Source organism: Emiliania huxleyi, assembly GCF_000372725.1.
Source record: "Emiliania huxleyi CCMP1516 unplaced genomic scaffold EMIHUscaffold_97, whole genome shotgun sequence".
In the NCBI taxonomy this organism is placed as follows: Eukaryota; Haptophyta; order Isochrysidales; family Noelaerhabdaceae; genus Emiliania; species Emiliania huxleyi.
This window is the reverse complement of record NW_005194814.1, coordinates 209,109-225,173: the sequence shown is the minus strand read 5'-3', so window position 1 is coordinate 225,173 and position 16,065 is coordinate 209,109. Positions and strand designations below refer to the sequence as shown.

The window sequence follows — 16,065 nt, the reverse complement described above, 5'->3', positions numbered from 1 at the left end:
CGTCCCACTGGCGAAGCGCGTGCGCGGCGCCACTGAAGTCGTACTCGTGCTTGCGAAGCCGCGACGTCAGCGCCGCCGGCGCCACGTTTCGCTCAGAGTCGACAGGCTGCGCTGGCGGAGTGTTTGAGGCGCCGTGCGCGCCGCCGAAGCGGCAGGTGACGCCGAAGCGGCAGTACCCGTTGACCGAGTAGATGGGGCACAGCTCGCCCAGATCGGGCGGGCACGTCGTGCGGTACGCGACGAGGTCGTGCGAATACTTGCACCCGTCGCCAAACTTGCACTCCCGGCCCTGCACGACCGCCGTGCACAGCCGCACCTCGGCCTTGGCCGGCCGGTACGAGCCCCGGTTCTTGTTCATGCCCTTTTGCTTCTTGCGCGGCGGTCCGGCAGCCGAGGGAGGGCCGGCGACGGTGGCGGCGGCGGAGTCAGCAGTGGCAGCAGCGTCCGAGCCGTCTGCTCCGCTAGTGGCGGGACGCTCGGGAGGGGCGATGAGGTACTCTGCCTTTACGGGCGCCACTCCGTTCGTCGACGACATCCGTTCGCGCCGACTCCTAACGCGTGTCCCCTCGAGCACAGCGGAAAAAGAAACTCGGACACCCGCCCGAGTGAGTTCTTCCAATTGTTCCATCCCTCCCTTTTGCTTGCCTGTTTCTGTCTGTCTTGGCTTCAAAATTTTCTTTTTAGCCCCTTCGCCTTTAAAAAATCAAAATTAGTATTAGAATAAAACTCACGTCACGTTCACGACGTGGCGCGCCACGAATACAGCGTGTGCTCACACCTCTCATTTAGCGGGGCCGCGCTCAGCTCAAACCAGCCGCGAGCGCGGCCGGTCACCTCGTCGACCGCGAGGGTTGCCTCCCACAGCTGCTCCACAGGCACCCAGAACGGCGGATATTTAAAGCGGGCGACGTCGAGCACCAGCGCCGAGTCGGACTCCGCGTGATAGCCGCCAATCGGAGAAAAGTGGCCGCCGCCTGCAGCGAGCGCACTTGCGCTGTGAGGCGCACGCATGTGTGCCGTCGACAGAGGGCCTGGGGGTGCAGCTCACCCGTCTGCCCGAGGCGCGCTCGGCAGAAGGACGTGACGGCGAAAGTGGCGGCGGCCGAGGTCGTCCGCTCGACGAGGGAGGCGCGGAACGAATCGAGGCTCTCGCCGCAGGCGTAGCGCGTGCGCACCTGCGGGACGGGTCCGACAAGGCTCCGGAGAGGCTCCGGGGGGCTATGGAGGAGCGTGGCGCCACTGCACACACCCGCGCTCCGTTGGCCACTGCGAGCCTCGCAAAGTCGTCCATCGTCGTCCCCTCGGCGCGAACCTGCTCGAGAGGCACCGTGCAGCTGGCGGGCAGCATCTCGTCCGACCACCAGCGCCAGCCTGGCCCCGCCTCGTCGCGCCAGCGGCGCCGAGGGTCGATGTTGAGCGCGTTCAGCACCATCGTCAGCGTGGTCAGCCCACAAAAGGTTGGCTCGTCCTGCGTGACAAACTGCTCCGACAGCGGAAAGTATGGCTCAAGCTGGCCAGCGGCCATCGCCTCGGCGAAGTTGCGGCGGCCTTGCGGCGACGAGAAGGCGACGAGAGGCGCGGGAAGCTGGCGCCGGAATACCGACTTGGGCGGCAGCCGCTCCCGCTCCACTCTCTCGCACTGGGACGCTGAGCTGAGCTCGGACGCAGATCGGACGCTGCCAGGTGATGGCTGAACGACGGCGTGCTGCGGCGAAGGCTGGACGGCGGCGTCCCGAGAGAGCCTCGGCCGGGCGGTGCCCGGCGACTTGCGCGAGGCTAGGAGAGCGTACTGCCGGCGCAGCGCGCGAAGTGGCGGCGGCGGAGTCAGCAGCGACACTGTGTGCATTCTCCTTCCTCTGGGCGGGAACTCGTTCCAGTTCTGCGGAAAAGAATTAACGCCGCCGCTTTCTTTCTGCCTTGTGTTCAATTTATTCAACGCTCACACACCTCCACCTCGCCGTCACCCGGTGTCGGCGCTGTGCGCGGGCGTCATCCTGCCCCCCTGCTCCGACTCCATGCGCTGGTCTCTCCTGCGACCCTTCGCGGTCGAGGCGGGCCGCGCGGCGAGGCTTTCGGTCAGCTCCTGCAGCTCTGCAAAGTTGCGCGCGTGCATCTTCAGCTCCTCCTCGTGCCTCGCCTTGTCCTCGGCGATCTGCAGCAGCAGGCGCTGGTTGCTCGCGACGAGCGCGCGGTGCGACTCCTGCAGCATCGCCAGCAGCGCCGCCGTCTGCTCGAGCGCGCGCCCGTCCTCCGCCTTCTGCTCGCGCAGCCAGCTCACCTCCGCCTCCAGCGCGCGCTTCTCCGCAGCAGACAGCGCCAGCGCAGCCTCGAGGGCAGCGTCGCGCGAGGAGCCGCAGCGCCAGCCGCCGTCAGGCCGATTGGCGCCGCCGCCGCCGCCGCCACCGCCGCCGCCGCCGCCGCCGCCGCCGCTGCCGCCGCTGCCGCCGTCGCTGCCGCCGTCGCCGCCATCCGCCGCCTCGGCCCTGTCGCCTTTGGAGTCGCGCCCGCGAGGTGTGACGACGGCGGTGTGCGGAAGGGGCCGAGCTGCCCATCGCCACGCACCAAACGCGAGGGAGCGCACCGCCCTCGACCGCGCTGCGCTGCCGTCGCAGACATCGCGTGCGGCTCGCGGCGGCGGCGATGGCATGCCCGCGGGAGCCGCCTCGCACCCCCCGACGCCGCACCCGCCGACACCGCACCCGCACCCGCGGCCATCGCTCCCCCCGCTGGGAGCGCCGCTGTCCGGGCTTCCTTCGCCGCCGCGGCTCCGCCCTCTGGAGCTCGAGGCGCCGAGCCAGAGCGGGCTGTCGTCGTCGAGCGCCGCTTCGTCGGTCTGCGTGTAGTGGTGCGTGGCCGTGCCTCCGGCGACGGTGGCGCGCTGCTGCGGAGGCGGCGACTGCTGCTCCCGCTGCTGCGGCGGCGACTGATGCTCCCGCTCCCTCCCGCTGCCGCCCGCCAACGGCGTCTGTGGAGAGGCCACCTGCGCAGAGCGCAGCTGCGGAGATGGCTGCTGCGGAGAGGTCAACCACGGCGACGACGGTCGGGCGGCGCCGCGGGCAGAGAAAGCCTACCTCACGAGGGTCTGTGCTTTGGGAAGAGAGGACGGCGGTGCGACCAGCCTCCGCGCGCCTGGGCGCGGCACCGCTCGAGGCTCGAAGAGGGGCGCCCATCGATGATCAGGACCTCGGGCAGTGCTCGCAGCACCCCGATCCGGTACTGTGTCCCCTCACGCGCGATCGGGTTGCGCCTCAGGTCGAGCGCCTCGAGCTGCGCGAGTGGCGCCAGGCGGTCCACCTGATGTGCGCGTGCGGCCTCCGTCGGCGACGGGTGGAGGCGAGGCTGCGGCGGGCGGCAGGCCTCTTCGAGCGTCGCGACAGCATTGTCGGAGACGTTGAGCGAGACGAGAGAGGCGCACCCGTCCAGGCCGCGCAGGGTCGTGAGGCTGCAGCGAGAGAGGTCGAGGTGGAGGAGCGAGCGCGCGCCGCGAAGCGAGCGGCCGACGGAGCGGAGCCAGGCACTGCCAGCGAGCGAGAGAGAGAAGGCCTCCGACAGCGGCTCGCCGCCGAGCGCCGCGTCGAGAGCGCGTTGAAGTGAGGCTGCGCCGCTCCTCGCGTCCTCGTCGCCGCTCGATGGCGAGGCCGTGCTGCGCGGGCTGGGCCTAGGGCTCCGGTTGCCGAGCCGGTGCATTGCTCTACATGGCGGGATGTGAAGGCTTGAATTTCTTTTTGTGAGAGCGGTCGTAAACAGCCAAAAAACCCGGGGGGAGGTTTTAGGTATATTGTTGGCAAATCAAGACACAGAGCTCACACAGAATCACAGCGGGAGGAAAGCGGCGAGTCGCAATTCCTGGGGTGGAGGTGGAGGGTGCTGCACCTTTTTCAGAATTTCACCCCTTTCACAAGGTTGTATGGATATCCGAGTCAGGGGCCAGACAGTCCTCTCATCCCCCTTCCTCTACCGGTTCCTCTCTCCCCCGCCCCTTACCTTCCCCGCGCCCCTGCAGCCGGCTCCCGCCGCTCGCTCCCCGGTTATGGCCTAGTGCCCTCGGCAACCGGTGTACGTGTGCTATCCAGCGTCGTCAGACCACTAGCCACGTAGATCGTAGTCCAGCACTGCAGCAGTTCTGTTGATAAGACTCCTCTATAACTATATCACGGTAGATAGATAGGACCGCCTGGCTGCGCATGGGGACCTGGGTGACGTGTGCCGTGCAGGACGAGTAAAAATCCGGCGCTCCGCGCGGTTGAAGGTAGGCTCAGCGAGTGCGGGTGAGCAAGCCCTAAAACGGCGGGAGGGGTAGGGGTGCCGCTGTAGGGGTGTGGAGGGGTCGGGAGGGCGGGAGTGTGGACCGTGACCTAAAGCCCTCCACCGATAGAGGTGTCAGGCGGCAGGGCCCAGGAGGGGTGGGGGCTTGGAGGGCTGGCCAAAAGCGAGGCGTAGGAGGGGTCCAGTGGGCTAGAGAGGGCTGGAGGGGTCGGAGGGGGCTAGAGGGGCCGGAGGGGCTGTGCGGATGGAGGGGTCTGGAGGGCTCGGGGGGCTTGGAGGGCTCGGAGGGTGTTCCGGCAAGAGGGTCCCTAGCGCGAGGGGTGGGGCTCGGGAGGGGTGGAGAGCTCGGAGGGCTCGGAGGGCTCGGAGGGCAGAGAGGCACGAGGGTGGCGCTGGAGGGCTCGGGAGGGCTCGGGAGGGCTCATGAGGGATGGAGTGCCCGGAGGGCTCGGAGGGGCGAGCCACCGAGCCGGGCTCGGGGGGCTCGGAGGGCTCGGAGGGGTCGGAGGGGTCGGAGGGGTCGGAGGGCTCGGAGGGCTCGGAGGGCTCGCGGAGGGGTGTGGAGGGCCCTCGGAGGGGTCGGAGGGGTCGGAGAGGTCGGAGGGGTCGGAGGGGTCGGAGGGGTCGGAGGGGTCGGAGGGGTGTGGAGGGGTGTGGAGGGCTCGGAGGGCTCGGTTAAAGATACCCTGTAGGCATACGGAAGTGGTGCAATACACATCATGAGGCGTTTCCGTGGTCTGTGTGCGGACGGCCCGGGGAGCCTGCGCGGCGCTATTTTAACCTGACCCGACAGAGTCTCTCGATACGGCGCGCGGCGGCGCCGCACCCAGCAAGCTGGGCCGCTCCTTACGGACTCGTCGCTGCGCTCCTCAAGGCAAACACGAAGCGCGTTTGGTATTCGAAATACCTGCGGTTTCTCCGCTAACGCAAAACGGAAGCGCCACAGCCTCCAGACACACACACTCATATGGAGCTCCTCGCTCGCCCGCCTGGCGGCGGCAGCGGCCATGGGGACGCTGACGGCGGCGGCACTCGTGGCGGTGACACTCGTGGCCGCGGCGGCGCCTGGGCAGCAGAGAGAGCTGTCGCTGCAGTGCTGGCGGCAGCTGGCGGCGGCGGCTGGGGGCGGCGGCTGGCGGTGACATTGCTGGCGGCAGCCATGCGGGGGCGGCGCTGCTGTGGCGGCGAGGCGGCGGCGTTGCAGCGCCCTGCCGCAGCAGGCCCGCCCGGATAGCACTGGCAGTCTGCCGGCGGCGCCCGGGGGCATTCGAATGCGCCCCGCCGCGCCGGCAGACTGTTGGATGGCCCACAGTCGCGAAACGTGGGTGAAGGTCTTGCGGCGCCAAAGACCAGCTCATTCGCCGTCGCCGGTCCCTCGATCACGGGCGCCGTCGCCGGTTGACCCGCGTCCATGGGCGGCAGCAGGCCCTGCAGCCCTCCAGCCCTCTAAACCCCTCCGACCCCTCTAACCCTCTCGTGGCGGGCACTCTCGGAAGGTCCGCGCCATTCTTTTTTTGCGACCCCTCCCGGAGGCCCTTCCGACCCCTCTCGAGCCCTCCCGCCACGAAGATCCTCCCTTTGTCCGACCGTCCCTCCGAGCCCACCCGGCGCCCGAGCCCTCTTGCCTATCACCCGAGCTCGGGGGGGCGGCGAGCCCTCCTGGACCCCACCACCCCTCCCGCCTCGCCCAGCCCTCCTGACCCCTCTCCCCGGTGGACCGCTCCACCCTCCCAGCGCGCTAGCCCTATGGGACCCTGTGGAGCCCTCCCGACGCCGATCCGACGGGGACCCCTCCAGCCCTGTGGGCTGGCGAGCCTCCCTCCGGTCGGAGGGGTGGAAGTGGGAGGGCTCGAGGACGGACCCCTCTCGCTCCGGGAGGGTGGAGGGGTGGAGGGTGGAGGGGTGGAGGGGTGGTTGAGCCCTCTAGCTCTATCGATATAGCCCTACCCCTCCCGCCGTTTTAGGGCTTGCTCACCCGCTATGGGCTCAGCGTTGATAGAATACCAAGCGACTTTCATAAAATGGGGGCGTGCTGTATCCTCTTACAGTGTACCGTGAACCGTATCGACCGGTGTGCTTAAGTGCACAGACAGTGGGGTGTACACGGACAGGGGAGGGCATGCCCCAGGTATTTGAATACAGCACGCAGTTCGCTAACGCACCCACTCCCACCACTCAAGCGGCGTGTCCTGATTCGCGCGGTGGGTATGGACGCTCAGAAAAGGCAGCCACATGGTCCCGCGGCACGCGTCGAGCAGCACACCCGGGCTCACACCTGATGGGAAGCCGAGCGCGGCCAGCGCCCTGAGACGTGTCTCGTCACTCGCAGGGTTGCAATACGCGGGTCCCCGTACAAGCTCATGTTGCAGATAGGGTGCACGCTCAACGTGCGAACGCTGGCGGTACAGCTCGTGGTGAGAGTTCATCTTGGCATCCCCAAAGTCGACCCACAGCACCGTCTGAAATTTTCGGCTTCGCCCAAAATCGCTGTCCTCATCGTACTCGCGGCCCATCATCAGAAGGAAATAGGCTGTCCCTGCCGCGTGCTGGACCGAGACCTTCACCTGCGTCATTTCGTACCCCGAAGGAGGCAATTCTCCGTTCACATCGAGAAGTCTGAGACGACGTGACAGATCCTGCATCGACGTCTTCAGCTGAGGCAACTGGCTGTAGAACGCGCAAATCTGGTTGCGAAGCGGCGCTGCGAAGATGCGAGCGCGCGCGCGCCGCAGCTCCGCTCGGGTGTAAGCGGCGAGCGTTCTGACAGCCGGGTAATGTTGCCAGAAGTGTCGACAGAATCGGTCCCACTGGGGCGGCTCGTGGCGTGCGAGCTCCACGCTGCATGCGAGCAGCTCCACCAGCTGCCCATCCACGATGGTCTCCGCTGCGTCTGGCACAGTCACGAGACCGTCGAGTCCCTCGACCGCATCTTGCTTGGGCGCCCATGGCCTTTGACGTATGGTCAAGTAGCGGCTCTCCAAGCGCCCGTCGCGCTGCAGATTCTCCTCCTCCTCCTCCTCCTTCGGCCACTGCCTCGGAGCGATTTGCGCCTCGGGTGGAGACTCCTCCCGCCCTTCATCGTCCCAGCTCTCGGCTGGCTCGCTGGCGAAGGCCCGACAGACGAATGGGTCGGAATAGCAGAGCGCACCGAAGTCAGGCTCGTAGCAGCCTTGAAAAGCATCCGAGTCGAGCTTCATCCCGAGGGAGCGGAGGAGCCAAGTGGCGTCCGCCCCGTCGGATGCGCCGTACAGGGCGTCCGCCTCCTCGGACAGCAGCTCGCCCATCGCCTGGAAGAAGTTGGGACAGAACACGGCCTTGCGTTCGATGGCGCCGGTCTCGCCGCAGCAGTCGTGCCCCTGCCACGCCAAGCACCAAGTGCGTCCCAGCTGCAGCCGCTGCTCGAGCTCACGATAGGCGACGCAGTGTCGTTCGCCTGTGAGGCGAGCAGCGAATTGCTGCTTTGAGCCGCAGAAGTTCTGCTCGCCGGTGGAGTATCCGGGATCGCTGTCGCTGCAGATTTCGATGGCCACGCCCGGGCGTCGGGGAAGGTAGAGCCGTACCACGTCTCCGGATGGGCCGACCCGCACGCAGTAGCGTGCATCCAGTAGCCACTGCAGCCCAGGAGGCGCTCTGTCATGCAGGAGCATTTCGGCCTTAGCATGCGCCAAAAGGTGCAAGGCGAACTCATCTGCACGATTGATCAGTCGTGGAGCATTGGTGAGCTGCGCCATGCACTTGGTCAGCACTGCCTGCACAGCGCGGAAACACCGAGGTGGCTGCAAGTCCCGATACGCACAGTGCAACTGGCGGAGCAGGCCGAACTGGTAAGCAGCAGGCAGCCGCTCTAGCACGAGCTGCGTGACGTTTGCCTCCCAACCGCCCAGCAAGTCGATCAGCGACATTTGCAAAAGCCCTGTCCACGGGCCGCGCCAAAAAATCCGCGCGAGGTCGTGAAAGAGAAACCCTCGCCGCTCGAAACCACCACGCCGCAATCGTCGCCGGCGCGCGACACGTTCCCGTAGGCCGGACTGTCCTGGTCGAGAGTGTGTGCCGCCAAGGCGGGACGCACTCAGGGACAGTGCCGACGGGACGCGGCTCGAGGGGCGGCTCCCGCGGAGGCACGGCTGGCATCCGTGGCGCGGGGCTCGTCTTCGAAAAGTCGGGCATGGCTCTATCACTATCTACCCGCAACTCTCTCGCTGACACGCGCGCCCCGTCGACCTTACACGATGGGCGCGCTGTGGTCGCACGCCTCCCAAGTCATACGCCACGGCGTGCTCTAGAATCTGCACATGCGCCTCTGCTTGCATACTCATACAATGAATTGACATCTCCCATGAGTGCGAGTTAGGGCTAGCAGTAGGCAGCTAGCCTGTGGGGAGGGCGGGCCGCCTCGGGCGCGATGGCGCGCTGAATAGTACCATGTCTACGAGCTCTCGATCGGGTCGCCGGCAGCGGGCTTGCGCGGCGCGCCGCTCGACGGCAGGCTGCTCCCCACCCTCTCAACAGTGTCTTTTGCCTCGCTTCTCTCGCTGCAACCGCCTCCGGGGGCCGGCGCCGGCAGCCTCGCTTCGCCAGCGCTGCCTACGCCTACGACGCGCGCATCGGCTCGCCGCCCGCGTCGCCTGCAGCGGGCCCGCGTGGCGCGCCGCTCGTCGGGAGCGTGCTCAGCAGGCTGTGCAGCGCAGCCTGACTCACTCAGAGCGCCGCTGATGCGGCGTGGGGCTGCCGGCGGCGCTGCTGCCGCGCACCTGAGGGAGGGTGTAGAGGATGTAGAGTGTAGAGCGCTGTAGAGCTGTAGAGCTGTAGAGCGCTGCGTAGTGCTGTAGAGCTCTACATCCGCCGCGGGACGAACTGCGTGCGTTGTAGAGCGATGTAGAGGCGCTCTACAACGTGAAATCTCTACAACAAACTCTACATCAAAAGTGGCGAAGGAGGCACGGTCGCTCTCCGACATGTGAGGCGCGTTGCACTTGCCAGTGCTGCCCTGGCCTTCTGTCTGCCCGCCCAATGGGTGGCAGGTGCCTCTGCTGCTGTGGCATGCCTCACGGCTGCGACTGGCCGGCGCCTCGGCGCGTCAGCTCGGCTCGGCGTAGCGATCGTGGCCAGCGCAACTCGCCTGGACTCAACGCTCAGCCAGGAGCTCAGGTGGAGCAAGCCTGCTCTAGCCTCGCATGTTACCTCCTGTCGTCTGTTGTGTTGCGGTGCCCTTGTTTGTTCCTTTGGCACCTTGGAGTGCTGGGGGGGGCGACAGGGAGGACGTGGCCCTGAGTTGTGTGTACGTCTACTCAGGGTGTGTGGGGAGCAGCCAGCTGGCTGTGTGTCTTGTGAGCCTGTTTGTGTCTGTGTGTCGCTCGTGCGTGCCGTCATCATCTGTCCAGCGTCCACCCATACCGCGTTGGTGTCCAGTCCGAGCCTGGCTGTTCTTCACCTTCCTACATACACACACACATGGCCGTCGGCCCCTCTCGGTGCGCCACCGCGACCGCGTTGCGCTCTCGCGCCTTGCCCTGCTGCAGGCTGGACGCATTCCGGACATTTGTCTTGTCTCCTGTTTTCTTCTTTAGAAAGAGAGAAGCGTTCGTGGCCCACCGGAGCCAGGCCGCGATTTCTTCCTCACTTGGCCTTGCCCGCGCATGTGCATGGGTGCTTTGGGATCGGAGAGCCTGTGTTGTCATCACACAGCACAGTGTCCTTTTGGTTGGCCACAGCCCCTCCTCGCAGCAGCCGCGTACGCACCACGTGATGCCGCGCGGCATGAGCCTCGATACCGGCGTCCGCCCGCCGATCGGTGTCAACGCTGACCCGGCCCGGCTCGAGGCGTCGTGCCCGAGCCGCCGGTACAAGCGGTGCCTGCTGCGGGAGCTGCAGGACAAGTACCCGGTGGTACAGTTTGACTACTCGCTCGCGAACCGATCGGTGGAGCCTGTGCGCGGGTCTGCCGCCCTGCCCGACTGCGGCAGCGAGGGGCTCTTTGCTCGCCGCGAGGCGGCGGCCAACGCAAAGCCCGCCTCGTGCGTCGCTCCACCGTCGGTGTTCGAGCAGTCGCGCGTGCTGCTGCTGCTGGGGGTGCCGTCCTCGCCCACCGCCGTCGGAGCGCAGCGGCGCGACGCAATCCGCCGCTCGTGGATGAAGGAGCCGATGCTTGGGTACGAGGCGCTGGCTTGCTTTGTCCTCTCGGCGCAAACCAACGGCAGCCAGCGCAGAGCCACAAGCCCGTAGCACAAGGACGCACCGCGCGGCGACGGATCGCACCCCGCCACGCTCCTCTCCGAAGGAGGGGTACTGCTCGCCACTCCGCACCTCTCCTGCCTGCCTGGTCGGTACTCTCGCTGCTCCCTGCCGCGCCGTCGCAGGCAGCGCCATGGAGGCGCTTCAGGCCGAGGCGAGGGAACGGCGAGCGCCTCCTGCCCGACGCGGCAGGCGGAGGCCCTCCCCGTGCAGCACCTCGGGCCAGCCTGCCCCTCTACTCCCACAGGCAAGACCTCCTCTTTGTCGATGCACCGGAGACGGGGGCGCTGCTGCGGCAGCCGACTCGGTACTCGTGCAAGCAGGGCCGGTGCAAGAAGGGGCGGGGGATGCCGACCTTCAAGCAGTACGCCTTCTTCCAGCACGCGGCCAAGCACTGGCCTGGCGTCAAGTACGTCGGCAAGGTCGGAGGGGGAGGGACAGAGAGGGAGGGAGGGGGTAGAGAGAGACGCCTTTGTCTCCGCACACCTCCGCACACTTCCCTCCGCACACTTCCCTCCGCACACCTCCGCACACTTCCCTCCGCCAGGTGGACGTTGACACCCCGACCTGTTATCAGACCAGACTGGCTACACTGCACTCTCTTCTGTCCCCGCCAGGTCGACGATGACACTGCGCCCAACCTGCGCGTCCTCCTCCCGCTCCTCCACCGCGTGCGCTGCGCGGGCGGCGGCGCGGTGCCTGCGGCCGGGGGGGCGGCGGTGCACGCGCCCTCTGCCTCCGGGCCCACACTCGCCCTCTGCCTTTCCCGGAGTCGCGGAAGAGTCGCGGAAGAGTCGCGGAAGAGTCGCGGAAGAGTCGCGGAAGAGTCGCGGAAGAGTCACGGAAGAGTCGCGCCCCCCCCGCCTGCCGGCAGGCGCGTGCCTCGCGCCCCTGGGCCTTCCTCGGCGCAATCAACTGGGCGTCGACGGTGCCGCCCGGCCGACGCGCGAGGGCCCCTGCCCCGCAACTCGAGACCCTTCCGTTGACCCGTCCCTGGGGCAGGTGCCGCGCGCCGCTGACGTCGGCGTGCGCGCGGACCGGTGCGGCTTCGGCTGGAACTTGGGCGCCGCGCTTAACAACTACGGCGCGACTCGCCGAGCTGAAGCCGAGATTGTTCCGAGATTGTCCGAGATGGTCCGAGATGACCCGAGATCGGCCGAGGCTAGGCGCGACGTGGGGCTCGCCGGGCGAGCCGGGCTATCTCCCTGCGTGCGACCGGTGCGAGGGGTAGCCGAGGGGTAGCCGAGGTGCAGCCGAGGTGCAGCCGAGGTGCAGCCGCGTGCGAGGGTCGCCATCCCACGCCCCCCCGAGTACGGAGGACTATTCCCGGGGGGGGGAGGGGGGGGGGAGGGGGACCCTGTCCCACGGGCCTGCTCGGAGCCTTCCTGCGAGCGAGGGGCGGCCCCCTCCTTCCTCCTTAGTCCTCCCTCCCTGACCGACCCGCCTCCTCTCAGGCGAGGCGCGGTCCCCCCCTTCCCGTACGGGACCGGCGCGGGCTACATCTTCTCGGCAAAGCTGCTGCACTGGGCCGCAACCGACGCCGCCGTGCAGCGCTGGGCGCGCCGCCCCCCCCAATCTCACCCCCCTTTCGGCCCTCAGCCCTCTCACCACGCGAGCTCCGGCGCACGGCGCACGGCCCCTCGGCTCCCTCGCCCCTCGGCTCCCTCGCCCCTCGGCTCCCTCGCCCCTCGGCTCCCTCGCCCCTCGGCTCCCTTGCCCCTCGGCTCCCTTGCCCCTCGGCTCCCTCGCCCCTCGGCTCCCTTGCCCCTCGGCTCCCTTGCCCCTCGGCTCCCTTGCCCCTCGGCTCCCTTGCCCCTCGGCTCCCTCGCCCCTCGGCTCCCTCGCCCCTCGGCTCCCTCGCCCTGCTCGAGCCCGCCGCCCCACGCCACCGCCGACCCCTTCCGCAGGTGGCCGAGGCGGCGGGGCCCGACCGCGAGGCGCTGCAGTGGCAAAAGTTTGAGGACACGACGACGGGGTACTGGCTGAGCTACGCGCCCGAGCGGGTGGATGCTCTCCCCCCCTCGCGGCTGCCCTCGTCTTTCTCTCTCCCCTCCCCCCTCCCCATGGTCTCGCGCCGCTGTCTGTTTCGCGCGCCTCTGTCTCCCTCGCTGCTGCGTGCCTCCACCACCCTCGCACCCCTCCCCCCCCCCCCCTCTCGGTCGCCTCTCCGCAGGTGCTCTACGTCGACATCGGCCCCCTCTCGTCCAACTGCACCGCTCCAGAGAGAGCCACGCCGTCAGCAGAGAGCTGTCCCACAGGCCCGCTCGTCCACGACATCGCATGCTCGACAGCAAAGGCGCGCCGCAAGCGGATCTCGGCCCGATCTCGCCCGATCTCGCCCGATCTCGGGTCACCTCCCGCCTGCCCCACCGCAAAGGTTTGCCGCACGGAGGGGCGCGACGACCTCGCATGCCACAACACCGAGGGCGCGCGCAAGCAGCGCGGCGGCGGCACCTACCGGCCCGCCGCCAACCGGTGGCTGCTCGTGCCCCCCCCCCCCCCAGCCGGACGCGTCCAGGACACGTCCGCCGCCTTGCGTCCCGCGCAGGTCGCTGCTCGTGCACAACCTCAAGACGCCGAGCGGGTTTGCGTACGCCTGGGAGCACCTGCAGCAGGCGGACCTGCCCTACGACCACGAGGCGAGGTGCTGACTCACTCTCCTTCTCACGACCACTCCTAGTCTCACACCAATCGTACGACCACGAGGCGACTCCCTTCCCGTCCCCCCCACTCCCCTCCCCCCCACGCCTTCCCACGCGCAGAAAGAGATAGACGGAAGAAAGAGAAGAGCGTGGCACGACACCACGAGAGCGCGCGCGACAGCGGCCCTCTCCCCCTCCCCTGCTCCAGGCGTGCATCTCATCAGTCTTTGCCCGGCGCGGCAACTTTGGGCGAGGCTGGCGCCGCGAGATGAAGACGCAGAGACGAGCCGCGCTGCCGGGGGGCTGAGCTGCGGGACTTTCGTGACTGTGGTCTGCGCGCGCCCACGCAGCGTCAGAGAGTCTTGCGAGGTGCCGCGTGCCGCACGCGCCAGTCAGTGGCCGCGCGGGGTGCGCACCCGCAAAACCCACACGTACACGCAGCAGACTGTGCAGACAGCATTTCAGCATCAGCTCAACACACGCAAGTCGCAACAGTACTTCAAGCCTCTCACGGAACTCTCAACTCACGTGTGTCGTGTGTGGTGTGAAATCGTCTATCAATCTCGCGCGGTGTCACCGTCTCTGTGTGTCTGGGTGTGGAAAATGGCGGAAGGTACATTTTGGTGTGATGATATGCCGTCCTGTTGGCTTCGAAAGACGCCACGCGGAGCGGCGACGCGCATCCCCCCCCCCCCCCCACGCCATGCGCAACTACTCCCGCCCCCACTGACGGCCAGCACGGGTGGTCGCGGGGGCGGATAATACACTGTGTGCGCTAACGAGGAAATGCCAATCGTCGCCAAGAGTCTCCAACTCTCGTTCCAATGCCCCCCTCTCGTTCTATTGCCTCTCGACCTTGGACGTCGCCGTCATGCTGCAGGTGAACGATCAAGCGTCGGTTGGGATTTCGTCGCTCGCTTTCGAAGCGGCGTCGTCCGTCTCCCCGTAGTCGAAGGGCTTGTCGGGCGCTGCGTCCGCCGCCCACGGCATAGCATCCGCGCCGTGCTTGGAAACGTCCATGTCGTCATCCGACACGGCCGGCGGCATCTTCGAGCCTTGGCAACCCTGTGCGGGAAGGCAAACACGCGGCGCTGGGAGGGAGGAAACGCGGTCGCTACGCGGTGAGCCCTGCGCAGTGTTTCCGTGCGCTCTCACCATGAACAGCAAAAGAGAGCGGTCTGGGCAAAGAGAAGATGCCCCCAACGGCGTGTTGTTCAGGGGAGCCCTGTGAACGAGACGTGTTTTCTTTTCACTCTAACTCTCACACTCATTTGGGGCCTGGAGCCCTGTTCACGCGCGCGCGAGACGTGCAGACAGGGTTGCCAGGTGAGAGCGAATGGCGCGGTTCACGCCTCGCACAACAGAGAGAGAGATGCGCTCTGCATTGTGGGACATAAAAGAGAGCGAGTACTTGGCGCTTGGGCGAGTAGGCCGTGCGGTCGACGCTGCCGCGCGCGACTTTGCGCGCGAGGCGGCGCAGCTTGAGAACAGCGGTGGGCGAGTAGCCGCCGCCGAACGTCTCGTGGAGCAGCAGGTTGAAGTTGTTGCGCTTGACAAAGATCGCGTCGTGGTAGAGACCACGATGCCCCTTGACGTAGCCGTGGCCACTCTTGTGGTCGAAGGGTTGGCCGGGCTGCCCGCGCGCCTTGCAGCCCATGTTTAGGCGGCGGGCCTTCTCTCCTCGGTGCTGCCGAAGGCGTAGGAGTGGCCAACGGAGGCGGGCGTGCCGCCGCTCGAGGCGTTGCCAACGCCCGTCGAGGAGGTCTTGAGGAGGGGCGTCCAGAGAGCTTGATTTCATTTACTGAGCCCTGGTCTGACAGCCTGACAGCAAACCCCGGACAGCGCCTGACAGTGCCCGACAGCCTGACAGCGCTGACAGCACTTTCTCTGGCAGTCTGACAGCACGTATCTGACAGCCTGACAGCAGAGCCTGACAGGCGAGGCGCTCCGTCGCTGTCAGACCCTAACGTGACAGCCTGACAGCTGCCTGACAGCCCGACAGCACACAGTGGCCTGACAGCAGCGCTGACAGCCCGACAGCAGCACAGACCGTACACAGTCAGACCCCCCCCGTAGAGCCTCTTTCTTGTGCCCCATGAGGGTATAACAAAACTATTACATGCAAAGACATGTGCATGTACATGTGAGTGTGGTCCATGCAGTCATGGGATGGTCATGGGTCTCTCTCTCAACCCTCCCGCCCCACCTCTGCGGACCCCTCTCCAGCACCGGCGGCTGTGCTACTACAAATGAAGCTACCAGCTACCCTTCTGGGGCCCTACAGTCATATGCCTACCGCGTCTGGGTGGGGGTGGCCGCCGCCGTCTGTGCCGCCGGCGCGGCCTGCGCCTGCGCCGCCATCTGCGCTCCCCAGGCGGCCGCCCCTGCCGGCGTGATCACGCCGTAGGAGGGGGGCAGCTGCGTACCCGCTGGTCTCCTCTTGATAGTGTCATAAGTGTGGCTGGTGTGTGTCAGAGCCTGACAGCACCCCGACAGCTAGGGCAGCCCGACAGCACCACCTGACAGCACCTGACAGTAACAGCCCAACGTCTGACAGCAGCAGCAGCCTGACAGCTCTGACAGCTCCGACAGCGTCTGACAGCAACACCCGACAGCTCCGACAGCACCCGACAGCTACAGAGCCCCTCGCCTGTCAGACACGCACCCGACAGCACCCGACAGCACTGACAGCACCTGACAGCTGGTCTGACAGAGGCACTTGACAGTGCCTGACAGCTGCCCGACAGCCCGACAGATCACCTGACAGCACCTGACAGCCTGACAGCCAGGGCTCAGTTCATTTACTTCATCGCATCCTCCCGGTCCTGCATGGGGTTCTGCGAGGTCGACCTTGTACCCCTCGTTGTACTGCCGGGTGAGCTCTGGTTTCTCCTTGTCACCGTGCACGACCGGCGCGTTGGCCGGG

The 16,065-nt window shown here is 67.2% G+C and overlaps 3 protein-coding genes across 3 annotated transcripts; 1 reads left to right on the top strand and 2 right to left on the bottom strand.

Annotated features, from left to right (window-relative positions):
* Positions 1–680: 680 nt before the first annotated feature.
* EMIHUDRAFT_221497 (hypothetical protein) lies at positions 681–1,846 on the bottom strand (the record flags this gene model as incomplete). The annotated part of the gene is made up of 4 exons (XM_005756441.1): positions 681–693; positions 779–974; positions 1,049–1,175; positions 1,250–1,846. 4 exons carry the CDS (start codon positions 1,844–1,846, stop codon positions 681–683), a joined length of 933 nt encoding a protein of 310 aa, XP_005756498.1.
* Positions 1,847–1,912: 66 nt separating this feature from the next.
* Positions 1,913–3,687, bottom strand: EMIHUDRAFT_466281 (hypothetical protein; the record flags this gene model as incomplete). The annotated part of the gene is made up of 3 exons (XM_005756440.1): positions 1,913–2,490; positions 2,563–2,980; positions 3,184–3,687. 3 exons carry the CDS (start codon positions 3,685–3,687, stop codon positions 1,961–1,963), a joined length of 1,452 nt encoding a protein of 483 aa, XP_005756497.1. The 3' UTR covers positions 1,913–1,960.
* A 6,255-nt stretch (positions 3,688–9,942) lies between these two features.
* Positions 9,943–13,771, top strand: EMIHUDRAFT_453963 (hypothetical protein). Its single transcript, XM_005756439.1, has 12 exons — positions 9,943–10,459; positions 10,623–10,662; positions 10,745–10,919; positions 11,115–11,168; positions 11,372–11,499; positions 11,952–12,042; positions 12,405–12,500; positions 12,671–12,689; positions 12,756–12,793; positions 12,875–12,972; positions 13,046–13,136; positions 13,348–13,771. Exons 1-12 carry the CDS (start codon positions 10,012–10,014, stop codon positions 13,444–13,446), a joined length of 1,377 nt encoding a protein of 458 aa, XP_005756496.1. The 5' UTR covers positions 9,943–10,011; the 3' UTR covers positions 13,447–13,771.
* The last annotated feature ends 2,294 nt before the right edge of the window (positions 13,772–16,065 follow it).

Bases quoted from the DNA above. Each gene is read 5' to 3' on its own strand.
- EMIHUDRAFT_453963 (XM_005756439.1), top strand. From the start codon at position 10,012: ATGCCGCGCGGCATGAGCCTCGATACCGGCGTCCGCCCGCCGATCGGT. The intron at 12,973-13,045 runs GTGGCTGCTCGT...CGTCCCGCGCAG, and splicing joins TACCGGCCCGCCGCCAACCG to GTCGCTGCTCGTGCACAACC. The intron at 13,137-13,347 runs GCGAGGTGCTGA...CCCCTGCTCCAG, and splicing joins ACCTGCCCTACGACCACGAG to GCGTGCATCTCATCAGTCTT.